Source organism: Pagrus pagrus, assembly GCF_965226575.1.
Source record: "Pagrus pagrus genome assembly, chromosome: 17".
Taxonomy (NCBI): domain Eukaryota; kingdom Metazoa; phylum Chordata; class Actinopteri; order Spariformes; family Sparidae; genus Pagrus; species Pagrus pagrus.
In genome coordinates this window covers 17,273,748-17,293,581 of record NC_140201.1, presented here as the reverse complement: position 1 = coordinate 17,293,581, position 19,834 = coordinate 17,273,748, and the positions used below count along the sequence as shown (strand labels likewise).

The 19,834-nt window shown below is 39.7% G+C and overlaps 1 protein-coding gene across 1 annotated transcript; it reads left to right on the top strand.

The window, feature by feature from the left end:
• The first annotated feature begins 15,279 nt into the window (after window positions 1–15,279).
• Window positions 15,280–17,348, top strand: npvf (neuropeptide VF precursor). The gene is made up of 3 exons (XM_084378931.1): window positions 15,280–15,483; window positions 16,510–16,876; window positions 17,190–17,348. The coding sequence occupies exons 1-2, from the start codon at window positions 15,322–15,324 to the stop codon at window positions 16,855–16,857; spliced, it is 510 nt and encodes a 169-aa protein (XP_084235057.1). The 5' UTR covers window positions 15,280–15,321; the 3' UTR covers window positions 16,858–16,876; window positions 17,190–17,348.
• Window positions 17,349–19,834: the final 2,486 nt, after the last annotated feature.

Sequence of the window (19,834 nt, the reverse complement as noted above, 5' to 3'; positions counted from 1 at the left end):
GTGATTTCACACACTGACATCATGTGGCTCTGAGCACTAAACTCTGCCTCTGCCGTTGTATTCAGATTTCTGTTATTATATCCATGGGAAGACGTGGCCAAGATGGCAGCATAAATAAGTTGCAGGCAAAATAATACAAAATCAGAAAGCCAATAAAACAAAACAAATAAAAAATAAAATACCAGAATGAGACCAAAAATAAACAATGAACAGAGACGATCGACAAAGGAGTACATTAGTAATAGACAGCTATACTGTATGTCTTCTGATCCTAGAAAATGTAATGGACAGAGATGGTCGACCAAAACTAAGAACTTCCTTGTGAACTCTTTCAATGAATTCAATTACGCCTGCTGTCAGATGTCGACCATCTGAACGAAGAAGAAAATGAAATGAAAATCAGCTGTAGCTCTTTATATAGACATTCTACTTTCACAATAACAACGCTTATTTGCCAGTGAATGTATTTGTTAGCTCTAAGCCACTTAAAAGGCCACCTCAGCCCCGAGGGTGAGCTGTGTCGGCCTTTGGGATTCGGCTGACTGAAAGACTCCTCCATTAATCTGAAGCCTCTGACAATTGTCTGTCAGCATACGAGGGGGATTTCCACACTTTCTGTGTCTGGTTGTGTTTGAGAACAAAACCGCTCGTTAGCGAGAGGGTAATTGTGACACAGGATCTCTCATCAGTGGCTGGCATGATGTCTGTTTGAGCTGCTCGCTCATAAATTTAAGGCAGACGTCTGCACAGTCACATGCATTCACTGTCACACCCAAGTAAGCAAACAGGCCTCTCTAAATCACTTCAAACATGGGCCCAGAAAAATTGCTGTCTGCACAATCCACTGAGTGTAGACTGTCAATGACAGTTTGATCGGATACACAAAATACACAGGCTTTGAGCTGACGGTGTTGACAGTGACATAAAAGAATCTGACATGTAATTGTGTCTGATACAACAACTACTAGCTACTGATGACAGGCCGATGTTGGTGTTGGCGTACAGGTTTACGAGGGTTAGACTGTTGTGTCTGTTAACTTTGACGACAAAGCACATAAAAATACAGAAAAAAAACAGTCTTTTACTACTTGAGGGCAGAACAGCATACTGTAACACTGACATATTATCACCTAATAAAGCTGATATGGCTAATTTATTGCCAAACAGTTGCATACTTACAAATCGAGCAGACGCAGGCTAATATTAGCGTTCATTGTGAGTCATGTTTCTGGCCACTTGATGAATTCATATTTTATATTCACTCTCCTTTTAGCTCTGTTTTGGTCTCCACCAACTCCTGAGGGATATATATGACTGTTAGCTGCTAAATGCTAGTTGCTAACTTTGTCTGCTGTTTGATAGTGGGTAGTGTAGTGTGGGAATTATCAGAACATTTCCACTGAAGACCGCTGCTGCTGCTGCTTTTTTAAGAAATGTGTATTGCCTGTACGACACTGCAAAGATCAGTTCAGGATCTGCAGATTCAGGTGATAATTCTCTGTAGGTTTGTCACAAAGGCTGATTTCCTGCCATAATCTAAAATCCCATAGGCTTTCTGTTTAGGGAACCTTGACGATGCTAACTTCATGGTTGGCCTACAAAAATACATCATCCCTGCAGCACTGCATGCAGACTGGAAGAACGTATCATTTTCCCAGGCAAGATTTTCACAATGAGTCGTATGGTAAAACAAAAGTACTTGAAAGGATTCAGAACTGATCCTAAATGGCCCTCCTCCTCCAAGACAGGTATGAAAAATATATATTTGAAGTTTAAATTGGTAGCTGACACAAAGCCAGATGCCAACATTTTATGCTAGCCTTGCTAGTGAGCTATATTTTGTCGTTAGCCTACTATTATGAACACATAACATTACCAGGGAATGTTGATAACGTATGCAAAATTACTATTACCAGGCAACTGAATCTGTGAACAGTAGCCTGCTGAAAAAAAAGTTTGCTACACCAACATTTTATTAGTATTAATCTTACATAGCCACAAATAGATACTTTACCTCATCGCTCTGCATCTTGCAAACAGCCGTGATTAAAAAGGAAAAATAGTGAAAAATAAGTTGAATCTTTCTTCCACTGGCTTCCAAAATAAGTGTATGACAAGAGGCGTCAGTGTTCATGGAAAATTTCATTCTGGGAAACAGTGCCACCGCTGTCCGCACAGGCCACCAAATCTAACGCATAATGACAGTTGGGACTTTTACAGCAAAGAAATATGTAAAATAACAAAACCATCCAAAAAGTAATTAACTGGAATATGATGTGACTATTGAAGATTAAAGCTACAAACACACAATCATTGAACAAATTTCAACACTGGAGTTCTGAGCCTGCTGTGATGTTAAACTACAGGCTTACTGTTCAGCATCTGCGTGAAGAATCTTAAAACCTTCACAGTGGTTTTCTTTCAGAGAGGCTTATTGGGTAATAAGTGGAAGATGTGATATGTAATCGGGAAATCCCCTGGATTGATGCTCGAAGATGGACAGGACGTGTGTTCATGGGTTGCATGATTGCATGTTTGTGATGTGTTCGTGTGGCATGTACCCTATACACTATACTCTATATATATTCTGCATGCATGCTCATGTGTGTCAGTGTGGGTTTGCTCAGTGTGGGTTCCATGCTTCAGTTTCACACCCCAAACTTAGATTCTTGACATGCTCTCACTTTCTGGCGGCTGTACTGTCATGCTATAGCGTGACATGACTTCATTGCGTGAATACTCACCATGCCAAAGAACAGACTTGTCATAGCTAGAGAGAGATCTGTATCTCTATAAATCTACCACACTTCTGATCTCAAACAGCACCAGATCAAGTTTGCCCAACACTCACACACGAGTCAAAGGCTTCTTCTCTCAGTGCCTTTGTTTCATTTTCCAATGCATGATGAATGGCCGCTGTTATGTTGCTCCACAGAGTGCATCTGTGCTTGCGTGCTGTATGTATAGATGTTTGCATGCATCCACACTCCCTTTCTGCCGTCCTCTCCCCTGCTGTTGTAACAGTTGCTCCCCTTTCACCATTGTCTCAGAAAAACACCACACGTGTTCTCATTCCCACTGTAGCAGCCTTACACGCCTGATTCACTCACCACCTCCATTGTGACAGCTCCTGTTACGAAGAAGATAATCTTCATTCATATTTTCATCCACTCATTCTAATATTATGCTGATTTCAGACTGCCATCCTGCTGTATTTTGGGCCCTCTGGGGGTCCTGGAGGTGCAGGGGGTCCCCTCTCCCACTCACTCTCTCCAAGAGCAGATGGCCCTGGCTGGGCTGGCCAGCGTGAATGAGGCCCTATTGTCTCTGGATGTAGCGTAGCCGCCTAGCCCAGATGGCATTTGTACCTTTTGTGTCTATGCTGACTTTCTGCGGAGTGAGACAGTGTGTGCTGTCTGCTTCGGTGGGTGGTAGCCCTTTGCTCGCTTTCATTAGCTTCTCTCTCTCTGTCTCTTTGTCTCTCATTCTCTTGTTTCTCAGTGCGTCCATTCAGTCCAATTCAAATGTGCTCCATTGGCACAACGGTGGAGAAACACTGCCTCAAAAGCAAAATAAATATTTATAAATATATGTTACCAGAAGAGCCCAACTTACTACTACTACTATTATGTAATTAAGTACTTAGTATAGTGATACCCAAGCGTTACGCACATATGTAACAAGTGAGCATCTCATTCCAAAAGTAAAATAATTATTTTAATGCCATAAAAGCCTCCACTCTTCTGGGAAGGTTTCCACAAGATTTTGGAGCCTGGTTCAAGACATTTGCTCCATTTCAGCCACAACAACATTTGTGAGGCTGGCGACTATGGCTGGGATGATTAGACCTGGCTTGAGGGCCAAATCATCCCAAAAGTGTTGGATGGCGTGTCATTTCAGGGCTCTGTGCAGAAAAGTTCTTCCACAAACTCGGAAAACTCTTTTTTCTGTGCACTGGGGCATCGTCACATTGACACAGGCAAGAACTGTGTTCTGTTCACATGTAGCTGGAAACACAATATTTTCTAACATATCATTGTATGTTGTAGCTCAGGTTGAGAGGCTACGATCACGCTTTACAGCACTATGTCACACACCACCAACTATGGGTAGCTACCTATCTGAAAGAAGAAGTGGTAGTGTGGTATTCTCTGTGTGGACATCATGGCAGAGGCAAATAGACCAAAGAAGAGAAATAGAGTAAATCTCAAACTGGCTTTTAGTCATTAGCAAGCCAGAGCACTGCAAAATAAAAGGCTGCACGACAGACACCAAGCTGGACTTCTTGTTGTTTGACAAGTAAGTAATATAAGCTGGCCTGCTATTTGTTGTTTTATTGCACCTGCTTAATGCTTGGCTGTGCTTAGTTGTAATACCTGCCAATACTCTCCCTATATTTAACCCTTTCTCCCAATGTGCTCCCAATTGGTCATATCTCCCATTAAACAGATATATAATACTTGTTTTTTCCTTTCCTTCAGTGCTCTACATCGGTACTCGTGCATGTAAAAGGTCTTCAAAGTGTCCTCATCAGAAGTCCTGTCTTTAATTCTGTGACTTCTCATTGCGTCACCGTTTGCAGAATTTGAAAATGAGCATGTGTCTCCTTTAATCTCCTAATTTGCATGCCACGCGCAACTGTTTCGGACATCATCTTTACTGGTTCCAATCACTTCAGTTTCAGCTTTGAAAGAAAATACCCAATCTTGCAAAATAGTGCTTTAATGAGTATTAGCAGACACTAATAGGGCCCTTGTTCTGTGTGTGAGTCTTTGTGCATCTGTGTTCTTGCTCAGCCGTCCAAACATGTTGTTTTGTTTAAGGGGTTTGAGGAATCCGGTATTTGTGGTGGCGGTTGCTTGTTTTGCTGTTTAAAGTTGCACTTTCTTCTCATGCACATGCTTAATGTCTAAAACCACACACACACACACACACACTTGCATGCACACACACACACACACATCTCCTGCTAGCTGGTTTGGCTATCTCTTTTCATATTCTGAGGATGGTTTAGGTGGTGAGGACTGGGTGATTATAGTGGTGATCTGACTCTGTAGGTATCTGCTGGCTTAGAGAGACAGAGATATGTGTGTGTGCATGTGTGTGTGTGTGTGTGTTTGCTCCCTCTTGTGTCATCTTCACCCGACCGCAAAAAGTAGCATCAGTGCAACACCTCGCTGCTCCGCTCATTTCCATGTAACAGCTAATTTAGTGCTCAGATCAAGTCTAATGAATCTACACATCCATGCTAACACAGACCTTGGACGACCCCTCTGCCTCGCACAAATCATAGTTAGCGTGCTCCGATCGTGTCATATGGAGGCATCATGTGTTCCTTCGTGCCCTCGGGGGCCTTCCCAGCACAATGCCAGGCTTCAGAGCCTTGACGAAATCCCCACCGGAGACAGTCTGCCTGGCAGGCTGGCACCTCCACAGACTGTATTTACAGAAACCTCTGGAAGAAAGGGATCTGATTACCACGAGGAGTATATACAACGCATCAATCAGCAGGGAGGGAGAGAGACGGAGAGAGTACGGTTCAATGTTGTGGTTCTATTGGTGCTCTTAAACCTTTACACACACGCACGTGCACGCACACAATCAAACACACAGACACACACATTGGGTTTGTTCTGGCAGGGGATGTGGGTCCAGAGAGCAGTCTGGTGTTTCAGCTTCAATCTTCCCTTCAGCCCAGATCAAATACACCGGCCGGCAACTAAAGATGATGTCACTATCCCACAGCTGTCCCTACCACTCAGTGCTGCGCCACAGTGTGTGTGTGTGTGTGCCTGAAAAGCTCCGCTGAGGTCAAATTGGACTCTCTCTCTCTGTCTCCCTCTCTTTAATTCTGTCTTCCTTCGAAACTCTGGGGATCCTGCAGCCCTGCTGAAAGCTATGGTCCGGATCAAGTTCCCTCTGTGTGTATGAGAGACACACGCATGCACGCACGCACGCACACACACACTTTCTGAGTCCAATTCTAGCTGCCGGGAAAGGCATGGGGAGAGAGTGGGAAAGGGTGGGGAAATGAGGGGAAAGTGGGGATGCTTTTACCATCGCAAACCATCAGAGGATAACAGTGTTTTATTCACACATAACGGGCCACACACACACACTGTATACTGAGCATGTGCACATGTTGAAATATAGAGAAACTTAATATGGACGGTATCGTGGTTGAGTGCTGTGATGCCTTATTCATCTTTTTTGTCAAACACAATTCTTTTTCTCCTCTGTTTCAAAGCAATTTACTTGTTTTCCCTGTAAAAAGAGGTGGACGAACGCTTGCCAGTAGGATCATGTTGATACATTACACAACGATAAATGAATCACTATTAAATTGAAAGCATATTTATCTTTTGTATGTCTAAAATATAAAAAACAATTGTGATGATTAAATCATATTTGTTTTTAAATATTATTGAAACAAGATCCGAATCGGGTTAAATCCCTATACATACTTTATCTGATTAAACTAATGAATAAAGCATGGTCGTTCCTCCTCACTGGGCTGCGTTCACAGAGCTTAGAAGAGGTTGCATCTCAAACAGACTCGTAAGGAGTGAGGTCAGTTCTGCTCTTCCGGCTCAGCTCCGTGTTTCTCTGAGATCGGTGTGTTTGCATGCAAACAAGAAACAGTCTCTGCTTTTAATATTCATCTCATTTCTCTTGGCCTACACTCTTTTAAATAAAGGATGTAAGAACAGCACTTTAATCAACCTGATGAGCCCTTTTGATGCGGACACTTCCTTTTTTATTGAAGCCAGATATGCCATATTTCCTCACAGTCCTGTGCTTTCGAGTTTTGTGTCGGTTCGAAAGTTTGTCATTTTTTTTGTCTAACCGGTGATTAAAACGGTCTGCATAGTTTCCGCACTACTGCAAAATGATGTCTAAAACTTAAGAACTATTTATAAATACACAGCCTTCCTCTCTCTTCTCTCTCTGTCTTGCTCTGCTACAATCACAGTAATGAATGTCAGAAACTGGCCTGGATAATCATCAGCATTTTGTAGCCTTGTTTGACCTCTCAAAAGTCTTTTGGAAATTAAAGTATGTAAACATGTAAGACTTTCTGTGTTGGACTATTGGGATGTACAATACAATGCAGATAATTTGTTTTTATGTTCATCAGTGACATTACTGACATGTCGTTATGCACATATTGTGTGCTTTATCAAAAAGATGGCCAGTCATCTAAATTAGTTTGCCCACACTGTCTTTTATTAATATGAAATAATATGAATAAATAAGAGATATATTGTACTTAATATGTTAAATATACACTTTATCCATCATAATTGTTTATACATTATAATTTCATTTATATACAAATACATTTTATTTATTTCAAAAGAAATTGTAAAATATTTAAGCAAAATCTTTTCTATTTTAAACAATAAAAGCATGACGGTTAAGAGACCACATTTAGCTAGAAACTAGAATAGCAGCATAACTGCTCACTTAATATAACATAACTACTATGTGTGTATTTTTTATTTATGAAGGTTAACGCATCAGAGGTTGAAAGCTTCCTGGAAGTGAAACATGAGCGTTTGTGCTGTAACTGAAAGCAGCTAAGTGCTTCAGAACTTGTATTTAAGCCACCTTCTGATTGGAGGACTTTTAGAGGGCTGTTATATTACATCTGCTTTGATTTAATTAAGGTTACTGTGTGGTTCTCCCACCACTACAACATGCAGTACATACACGCTGGTCATAATAGCATAATACAAACTACAGTTTCACATTTGGCATTAATTATTACACTAGCTACAAACGATCAACCAGAGGAAACCTGACTGTAAACTCATCATTTGTTGTTTTTGTGTTGGAAGCTTATGTTCATAGCTGCGATTAGTCAATTAATCAATTATTCCATCAAAAGAGAATGTATTGACAGCTAATTAGATAATTGAGTAATAATCATTTTTCAAGCAAAAATGTTAAACATTTGCCTGGTGCAGCTTTTTAAACATAAGGATTTGCTGCTTTTCTTAATCATTTATGTCTTTGGGTTTGGGGCAAAAGACAATTTTAACACATCAAGTTGTGCATTTTTTGCAATTTTCTGACATTTTATAGCCTAAGCAATCAATTCATTGTCAAATAATTGGCAGATTAATTGATAATGAAAATAATAATAGGTTGCAGCACCAATTAGCCTGTGTTTAAATTAGGTACAGCGTGCAAGAGATTTCCTTACAACACATGCTCACAATACAGTTTTATTATGATACAATCCCATGTTTAATCGCAGACTATTATCTGCTCTGGCGTATGGAGCTCCTCATGTTTATTTTTAATGAAGCACTTTTCTTTGATCTGTCCAGTCTGACCTCCACACCTCAGTTTTTCTTCACATGGAGAAAATATCAGAAATACCGCTGATTAGGAAAAGAAATATTCCCTTGAAGTCTGATTCTGGTATTTTGTCCTCTCATGTTTTAGTTGATCCCCCCCGCCCCTGGAGCACTCAACATAAAGTGAGCAGTAAATGAATTAAGGCAGTGCATGCTTCCTGTCTCTCAGAGTCTCATGTATTCAATTAGTGATAATGTTGAACAGTCACATCTCCATCGTTATGGTCAAAGTGAGAGACGCACACATTTCTGAATTTCTATTTTTACTTCCTCCACGTGGCAAATTACAAGCCCCTCGGATAAGCCTGCAAATATTTATCGTGGAGTAAACAAATCTGATTTATTAGTGTTAAAAAATGCCGTGTTCTCCTCTTCTCTGCTTTGCTTTAGGCGCTGTGCAGGGTTCAGCTGTGTGGCGGGGAGAGGTCAGAGGTCACGGTGTGAGTCTCCGTGTGGGTGTCTCAGATGACTTTTGACCTCCTCTGACCTGCTGAACAGCAGCCGAACTGGCCGTCCAACTGGGAGCAGAGAGAGGGCCCCGGAGGTCAGGAGAAACACGGCGAGAAAGAGCGTTTTCTCAGCTCCTTTCTCCACTCATGACTTCATTTTCTGCTTCTTTCTCTCTCGCTCGCTTTATCCTCACACTGCTGTTGCTGCATAAATATTATTTACACAATCCAAGCCCCTAATTCAGCAATAAGAGCGGAGAAAACGATGCTTGTTTTCGTATTGACACCAGTGTCTTTGGGATTTATGCGCCCGGGTTTTTAAGAGGTTTCCAGGTCCCAAGGATCATGAAACTCACTCAACAGATAAACGGCCGTGTAAACATTCAAATCAAGTAGGAGAAAAGAAAACAACAACATGACAGGGTTTGTGTTTTTATCCCACCCTGAACAGCAGGAATTTCTCCACGTTTGTCTGCGGTTATCAGACAACTTCTTTCATATTTTACAGATTAACACGTCTTCTCATCTCTTCTTCTGTCATCAAACTATTTTTGCTTCTTTTATTGCAGCCGCTCAATCGCTCATCTCCTCTATCGTCCATGCCTTATTTGCCTCTTTACACTTGAACGGGCCTTTTAGCCTTTACGTTTGGGGGAAAAAGGAATATATCTTAGAATAAAAACACGAGACTTAACATATGCCTTTACTTCTTTTACACATACACACACACTCCTCTCCCAGGGCCCCTTTTTTCCTCCCCTCATCCTTCCCATCCTCCCCCTCCCCTCTCTCATCAAGGGTCATTTGCTCAGTTTCCTGTCTGCCTCTCCTAGCTTTTCCTCTCCCTCTCTGATTGGTGGATTTCTACATGTCTCTGATTGGACAGTGCTTCCAGCGCCTCCCCTCGTTAACAGTCATGAAAACACCTCCCCCTTGTTTTGGAGACACTCCTTCTTTCTCTGAGGACGGCCTCCTCCTCTGACTCTCCGCCTTCTCTGAAGTGCTCCTCCTCCTCTACAAGCAGAGAAGAAGGGTGTTAGAGCGCCTCCTGGTGGACGACACGTTTTACAACCCATGCTGTTTAAAGATTATTCTGCATTTAATACAAAAAAAAAAGATGAATCTCTTCTATAAAAGGCCTAACACTTACCTGAAGATTGAATGATTGCTTAACAGAAACAATGTTTGATAAACAGAAACAGACAAATGGCACAAACAAATCTATAAACTCTTTCTATAGATTTGATCATCCAAGCCTAGAGTGACATCTGGTGGTTTTGTACGACAGAAATAAGAGGACGAAGACAAAATACATTTGAACTTTTAAGTAAAAAACAAACAAACAAACAGCTTATCAGTATTGGCACTACTTTAGAACTGAAGATGTGAATAAGTCAAATCCCAAGACAGTTAAAAGTAACACTTTATGATATCCACCATCAATAAATGGTACATTTATAGTTAATTAAACTGTAGTGAATAGTCATTTGACTGTTAACAAACAATGAAATGCTTTATAAACCATTTATCAAGCAAATGTTTATTGTAAAGTTACATCTAACGTTAATAACACTTCGTTAACGGTGAATTTACACTTTTTAGTTCCTCTATAAACATTTGGATGGTCATTGTAAAGTAGCAACTGGTGTTTATAGACCTTTACAAATGTTTAATAAATGGTTATAAAGCATTGTTTGTTAATGGTGAAATAACCGTTAACTAAAGCTTAATTAACTATAAATTAACCATATATAAATGAAGGTTATTATAAAGTGTTAAGGTTTAACTATGACTACAGACTTATGAATTGTTTTAAGGTTTCTGTTTTATTTAATTAGAAAAAAATGTTTCAAGCCCAAACTGGTTGTTCATCTGGTACAGAGGTAATAACTCTTTAACAAAGAACCATTTTGGGCAACTCAGAGAATTAAATTAACTGAACATGAAAGATGAAGGGGGGTTTGCCTGTTTTACAGGCTGATAAACTGACTAAAGGCATCATTAAATTAAATCTAAATTAATTCGTTAAAATGAAATATTGTATGAAATCTGCTAAAAATATATATATATTTGTTTTTATCAACAACAATTTGAAAAAGGGAATGTTTTAGAGAAGTATGTGCATATTTCTTTTGTCTGTATGCAGAGCTGTACCAAGGCTCAGGGCCTTCAAGTACCAGATTGAGGGGCCCCAAATAAGTAAACTAGAAATTGCTGATGGCAGATAAAAAACATATCTCTTCCAAAAGTTTAGCTCTTCAGGAGCTAAGAAAAATGCTCTTGTTTTCATCTGAGTATCATCCAAGACACTGTGAGAAGGGTTAATCACCTTACAGAGATGAAAAATGATCTTTAAAAGCCTGAAAATGCCCCAAAGTAGAGGTGACAAAACATGAAGCCCTGTGATACTTTGATTCTGATTTTAGATCAGTCCAATGAAAAGACCAAACCCATCAATATACCGATCCTACTAACAAGTATTGATACAGCTAAACTGTCAAAAATACTTAAATGTGACACATCATTGCACTATTTTAATTTTTTGTTGTTGTTTTTTACATGATTCCTCATTACAATGAACATGGGAATTGTAATACCCACTGTACCAAATCCACAGGTGGAAATAGTCCTTAATGAATGCAATATTAACTCCTGTTTGAGTAACGTTTGCTAAAAAGCCCAGTCAATTGGTCAAATCATTTAGAATTATAATTACCTTTGAGAATATATTTACAGCTATTAATGTTGGGATTATCAACACCTTGATGCTTTGGCAGTACTGATTTTGTTAAGGTCATGCCAAAAAAACTATTTTAATTTGTATTTGTTTTTATGTAAAAGTGCATTTACATTGAAGATTTATGTTTTCAGTAGTAACCAATCCAGTTGGGACTGAGAGCCACTTACAGGCTGGATCAGACTAATTCATTCTTGGTTTTGGTCATTTCTCGAGAATATTGCCAGCTTTGTATTTTAATGATATCATGTGTTATCCTGTACCACCATAAGAGGGAAACTAAGCAGGACAATTTACAGTCTTTTCCTCTTTTCCTTTTCTTTCAGTGGGCGGTTGTCAAATTCTGCTCACAGCTCCAACACTGCTCAGGCCTCTGCATGTGTAACAGGTTAAAATACATAAGCATGAAACTCTTTCTGTCTTTGTAAGAAAAGAAATGTTCAGTTGGTACTCCTTCCTGTCTGGCTCCACATCTGTCTCCTGAGCCTGCTTTAGGCTCAATGTTTTTATAGGGCCACTTCTTTTATTGGATGTGGTCTTGACTTGTGAGAGACATGACTCCATCATCATCCACCACAATCAAAACTACCCAACACGTACTGTAGCATGAGCCTGTCTGTCTGTCTGTCTGTCTGTCTGCCCGGCGTCAGCACGTCTTCCCATACATCATAATGCAGTGATCCCGTAGAAATGGATTTGATCATTGATAAAACTATAACCCGTCACGAGGGCTTGATGAATGTGTCTCCTCGCTGAGTGTACGGGCATGTAAAGTGTTGTGATGATGACCCGGCTGATGTCTAAGTGAGGGGGAAGATAAAACTCCACATAAATCAGCTCAACAGGGGGGATAACAGCACATTCACACAAATCATCCTGGGAATCCGAGGGTGTCCCGGTCCTGGAGAGGAATTCTGGGAAAGCTGCCAGATCCCAGAAAGGCGAGGATCAACAGTGGCATTGTGTTCAGTTTTATTCTACTTCCTGCTTCTGTCTCTTCCTTGGCTCTACTTTTATTTATCTTCGCCCTGTCAGTCAAAAACTTGAATTATAAGACAGCCAGATGAACACTGCAGGAAATTCTACACATAGTATATGATTGGTATGAAACACGAGTCAAAATAAGTCAAAAACTTGTTATATGGGAGGGTTGAAATGTAATAAATCAAAACTGCGGGGCCATATTTCTATCAAAGAAGCAGCGTCTGTTTTCGGGCAAGTGGACAGCATGTAGAGGCAGAGAAGACGGGAGGGAGAGGAGGCCCGAAAGCAAGAAAATGGAAAGATGAAAAGGCCGCCGGGGTGGCGAGGGATGCACATTAAAAACATTAAGAAGAGAGAATTACAGTGGCGGAGAACAAGGTCTTTGAGGGAGTGCTCGCTGAAAGAACAAAGGGAGAGCTTGAGGTATAGGGAAGCCCTCAGCGGATAAGACTCAGAGACAGGATCGTAAATCCCAAACCCCATAGTCTGCGAGCTGGGGGCCGAGGTCAGGGAGGGAGAGCACAGAGAGAAGGGCTGAGGAGAGGTGGGAGGTAAATGATAATACAGAAAGATAGACTGAAACTGGAGCCATAAAAAACATCTTAAGGTTGATACTGACTCACTAGAACCAGATGTGATTCGCTTCAAACGGCTGTATCGGCGCTCAGAGGTGGGACTGGACATGGCAACATGGCAAATGGGAACGATGTCAGGGTCATGACGCATGGATCAAATTTAAGTTCTCTGTGGGTTGTCATTGTCAACCTGCGTCTCACACCAGGCATTCCTCACATTCTGTCTGCCTGGGACGCAAGTACAGCTCCGGTGAGTCATTAATGCATCTAAAGACGCTAAAGACACTCTCAGAAACAGGAATGGTGACTGACGTCAGCCCCACTCCTGTGCTCCGAATGCCTGTCAAAGCTGAATCGTTCAGTGGTTGCTAGATACAGTAGTTTATATACAAAAACCAAGCAGCAGATTCGTTTAACAAACAGAGAGGGAGAACATACCTCCTGTGTTAGTTTCCTTTATGCTTTTTTTCCAAAGAGGTTTGCTCACAAAACTGAAAGACAGGATATGAGAAGGATATTTAATTAGATCTTTGCTTGACAAAATTGATTAACTGGGCTGCAAATTCTCCAAACCAAGTGCAATTTACAGTTGCACATGAAGGAAATGAGAAACGTAGTGTCACCTAATGATAAAACACTAATTAATGCATTATATGGCTGGTATTTACACTGATAACACATCTGCTCTGAGGCTTCACACAACATGAGGTCTGATCTGGCTTCATCTACTCTGGTCAAGTGACTCAACTTAAAGGGGTAATCCACCAGTTCTATACAAAACATCAGTTTACTTTTCACATAAAAAATTTCATTAAAAGTACAACACAACCTGTGAAAAAAATTCTATAATGTCTTCTATCGGTCTGTGAGGAGCTTTGTCAAGTCTGAGAAAACAAGCCTGTCTTGATGATGTCATCGCGCTATAACAGAAAGCATGCGTCACAATCTGTGCAATTAGCTTGCACAACATGGTTGCTGGTCTTCCAGTGGTCCGTATCAACATAACCACAGCAAAAAAATAAATAAAATACAAATTAAAATAGCAAAGTGTCATGGAGGCATGGAGGGTCTAATAGAAAGAAATTATGGAGTTGCATGATGGGAAGTGTATTTGTCTTATACAAGTAATGACAAACTTTATGGAAGCGCAGTGTTAAATCACCGGAGAACCTCTTTAAGTTTTTTATTCTAGATGTTTAAAAGTAGAGAAACAGCTGTCCAGCTGTTTTCCGAAATTCCCACGCCATTTAAAACAATAAAAGTATGAATGATTTTTAAAGATTTACGTCTCCAGTAGTAGGAGTGAGTGGGCTCAGGGATGTGAGCCGAACACAAGCTGCGGTCGGAAAGTATTGAGAAATTGGCGAATTTATTGTTTTTTATTTCATTTGGTCTTTTCATGGGATTTTCCTGACATTCAGTCTCGAAAAACACTGGATCCTATTCCTCATAATGTTGCTTCTCTTCTTTGTTTAGTACAGACTATTATACAAGGCCATCAACCAGGTACCTGCTGTGCTCCTCTCCCCAGTGTAACCATTTAAAATTACAGTACTGTTAATGTACATTAACGGCAGCCATTGTTCACAAGCAATAACTTCACTCTTATGGGCAATGAAACTGTAGAAATGTACAATATATTTCAAATGAAATCGTTACAAGGAAAAAGTAGAATTATGCATGCAGAAGTGAAAACACGAATATTATAGTTGTGATTAACGGTGCAACATGAAAATTGAGATATTTTCACTTTCACCTTTCTTCTTTATTATAGGGAAAATAATAGAATTCATTGAACAAGTGGCAGCTAAACAAGATGGATTAGAGACTGCAAAACATCAATTTGTGTAACTGCTGCTTTCAGTGTTTTCAGTGCTGCCTTTCCTGTTTATTGTCCATCAGTCCATTAAAACATCCTCCTACTCTTCTTATGTTCATCCTTTGACAAAAAAGGCCAACTGGCTCATTCAGCAGTCCAATTAGGACATTCTTTCCTTTTCAAATATATTATTCAGAGCTGATTACTGTGGCAGGAATTTACTCCGTTTAAATGAGGCTGTGGCTGGAGGTATATATGTATATATGTGTGTGTGTGTGTGTGTCTGTATCACATGCAACAGGTGACGTATGTATTCAGGGGTCTTTAATAGCAGCAGGAAATTAGATGTATCGCGTTGCTGTCCTGAGAGAAAGTGTCTCCTGCTGCTAACATGTTGACCACAGTGTTTCTGTCAACAATCCTGATGCTCTGGGCGTTCAGTGGGGCAGAAGCATCCAACTTGCAGATCTCTGGGAAATCAATCCACAGTGATAAAAGTTTGAGCGGCAATGATGGAAGACACAGTGTGAGGAAGCAGCTACACTCTTACCAGGTAAGAACCGGACACAGATTTGTCTTATTAGGTTTTCCTTTACAGCTGAAAAGGTTAGTCAGTTCAGCAATTTTTCTATCAAACAATTAGAAAAATCTCTGATTCTAACTTTTTAAAGTGAGAATTTATAGCATTTTTGGTCATCTATGATATTAAATGGTATATTTAGAGTTTTGGGCTGCTGACTGAATTAAACAAGCAATCTGAAAATGTTGTCTGCGCTATAGGATGTTGTAGGATGCTTTTTGTATAGACAAAACAATTCATCGATGATGAAAATATTCATTAATTGCAGCCCCATTTTCCTTGTGTTATGTACGACATGACAAGATATTACAGTATAATTATCTGAAACTACTGGTTATAATGCCACACATCTTTTTACTGTAAGGTATTTTGATAGTGCTCGACTATTTTCTATGCTGTCTTTGGTTTGGGTTTTATTTTGCTTTATTATTGAGTCCTGCATATTTTTATCATGAGAACACTTGTGTTTTTAAATATTAATGGTGAAGTGTGGATGATTTAAGGGATTTGGGGGCATAAATGGACTTCATATTCATAACCGTGTTTAAATTAGTGTATAGTCACCTGAATATAAGAACTGTTGTGTTTTCGTTCATCGATGATGAAAATATTCATTAATTGCAGCCCCATTTTCCTTGTGTTATGTACGACATGACAAGATATTACAGTATAATTATCTGAAACTACTGGTTATAATGCCACACATCTTTTTACTGTAAGGTATTTTGATAGTGCTCGACTATTTTCTATGCTGTCTTTGTCCAACCGCCTGTCTAAAAATATAAATGTTGCCATCACAATCATTTTCTATCATATAAGGCAAAGAAAATATACAATTCCTCACATTTAAGAAGAAGATGGAACCAGCAAGTGTTTCACATTTTTGCTTGAGAAATGACAAAAACAGATTGTGAAACTATAGTTGATGATTAATCACACTTGAACATTGCATGCATTTGATTTTAATCCATCTGGGCTACAACATGTTTTTGTTTTCAGACAAAAAGTGAGATCCGCAGGAGTTTGGATCTCGAGAGCTTAAAAGTGCAAATGAGCCCCACCAGCAGCAGCAAATTCAGCCGCCCGACCATCATCAAGCTCTTCCCGCCCACTCCCCCACCTCTCCACATGCACGCCAACATGCCCATGCGCTTCGGCAGGGACAGTGATGATGATGACGAGAGGGCCCAAAATTCGAGCCCTAATATGCCTCAGAGGTTTGGAAGAGCTTGGGAGGTGTTTGAAATGTGTGCCGAGTGCCCTGGTGTCATAGAGGCGCTGCAGCCGCCTCCCAGACCTTGGAGGAGGAGTCTGTACTGGAGCCTTCTGAGGACTCTGGCCAGTTAGTGAACACTGGATTGCAATGGTAGGAAAGTCTTTTTAATATTAATTTAAATGAATGTTATTTCTAAAAAGGATGCCATAACTCTCAGAGATGGATGTTATCGGTGTTATTTCGTCTGTACAGTAAGAAAATGTATTGGCACACATTTGTCTTCAGGGTCACAGCGGGCTTGAGCCTGTCCCATCATGCATTAGGTGAAAAATAAAATCACCTGTCGACAAGGTTGTTATCCTCAGCGTCTGAGCCCCTTATTTCCAGTTCCCTTTAACATCCTTACATGTCTATGAGTTTTTAAAAATCTGAATAACACTCACTATGTATTCTCTCCCCGCAGGGCTGAAGATTTTGCCTTTACAACCAGTTCAGAAGAGTTGGAGATGCAAGAAAAACCCTTTACAGGATGAAAGAGGATTAGAAAGGAGAACACTGAGGTGTATTATAGCATGCAAACTGTAAAAACGTTGATGAACAGATACAAAAGTAGAACTATTTAAATAAAGGAGTCTCTTTAAATAAAGTTGTATTAATGTGACAGAAAATGTATCCCAAACAATGATAATAAAAGTTTTCAAGCGAGTGGTTTGGGTTTTATTTTGCTTTATTATTGAGTCCTGCATATTTTTATCATGAGAACACTTGTGTTTTTAAATCTTAATGGTGAAGTGTGGATGATTTAAGGGATTTGGGGGCATAAATGGACTTCATATTCATAACCGTGTTTAAATTAGTGTATAGTCACCTGAATATAAGAACTGTTGTGTTTTCGTTACCTTAGAATGAGCCTTTTATATCAGAGGGAGCAGGTCCTCTTTCACAGAGTCTGCCATGTTCCTACGGTAGCCCAAAACAGACAAACTAAACACTGGCTCAAGACAGGGCTCTTCATGTTTTTTGCATTTTTAGCAGCCATTGTATAGGGAGGGTGAGACGAGGGGTGTTCAGTTGTTTGCAATCTGCAACCTCAGCGCTGGATGCAACTAAATCCTACAAACTGGACCTTTAAGACATTTAAGACACCTCATATGGGCGAACGGTGTCCGAATGAGGGCTCTCCTTCTTGAAATGCCAAAAGGACCAGAGAGTAATTGAATGCAAAATAAACATTCTATTTTCCATTTAAAAGACATTTAAAAATAAGATGCTTTGAATTTAGTTTTAAAGGTGTTATTTATGTTCAATTAACTAATTGTTTGGATTGGATTCTGTTTTTAAATCAAGCAGGCTGCAGATATAGATGACGACTGAACATGACAGTGATGCTTACTTATATTGTTGTGTCTTTTGAATTGTGTGAATTAAAGCAACACATAACAAGCCTACGGAAGATCACCTTAAAATACTCTGTAAGAAATATAAGAAAATATGCTACAGTCAGCAAACATAGCCTTAACAATGATCACAAAGTACAATCATGTATGCAATTCTTCATTAATATTTGTGTGTGCTGGATGGATCTCATCCCACCATCTGCTGTGACTGCTGTAGAAGACGCCATGACATGTAAGTAGTCACACTGACATAAATATACTGACCTTTGCATAGACTCTCTCAGTGCAGTGATTGGTCACTAGAGGGAGACAAACACCAATGGTCTCCACAGACAAAATAGTTCCCAAATGAACACAGAAGGTACAAATAATAGGATTCAGGTATAAATCATAACTCTTCAAATGACCAAAGGGAAGGAAAAAATGTATGTTATTGGATTTGACCCCTATATTTGTACCTTCATACCAGTGAGAGGTAAATAAAGGTGTCAGGACCTTTCAGTCACCTATCTCTGTGCCATGTTCCCGTCCATCCAATGTCCGCATGATTCAGAGTCTGGAGTGAAGCTTAGATCCATCATGAGCTGCTGGACTGGACACGAACACAAAAACAAGCCTTATTCAGGTTCAGTCACAGTGATCTCGATAAGGTAAGAGGAGAGATGAAGAACTACAGTATGTTCGATAACAGTGAATACATCATGATGAATAAATGTGACCTTATTGTCACAATACTATGTTCCTAAATATTAAAGGCCTATTGCGTTTACAAATTAAAAAGTAAAATCATCTGTCATGTCATGATCTCTTGCATTTATTTCACTAGGTGGATATTTACATATTGATTATTTTATGTACAATCCACATAATGACTGAGCTTGGGAAAGAAACAAACTGGGCTCAGCAGTGACACCCAGTAGTGGAAGAAGTACCTTGATCTTAAAAGTAGCAATATCACAGTGTAGAAATACTCATTTATAAGTAGAAGTCCTGCAGTCAGAATTTTACTTCAGTAAAACTACAAAAGTATTAGTATCACATATACTCAAATTACCAAACGCAAAAGTACTCCATGGAACATTTCAGAATAATGTATTCATGGTATTGGATTATAATTATTGTGTACATCACTTTAATACTGATGCTGCTATTGGTGGATTAATTCATATACTGCTGGGTACAGCTTCTGAATATCACCCTGCAGATCAATAACATTTGATCTTATCTTAGGCTATAATCTGAATCTGAACCAGCAAAGTAACTAGTAACTAAAGTTTATCATATAAATGTAGTGGAATAAAAAGTACAATACTTTTACCTCTGAATTGTCGCAGAATAGAAGTATAAAGTGGCTTAAAATAGAAATAATCAAGTACAAGTACCTCGAAATGGTTCTTAAGCTCAGATGTACACCACATTTTGTGTTATTAGAACGAGTGCTGCTTATCAAGTATACCAAAATCCCTTCATGACACATTTTGAGTCCATGCTCTTCTATGACAAAATGACTGAATCTAATCTGCTCTTGTAGACCTTGTTCACAGACGACACTTGTCAGGGCAAGAAGAGCACCGGGTCAGTTAAAACCATTAATAAAGGCTGCATTCCTGTTTGATGTGTCACTTGTCAAGCCCTGGTATTGTGCAGGATGGCTTATTATGACACATAATAGAGCAGAGGCATCGTTCGTCATAGCACCTGTGCTTTCTAC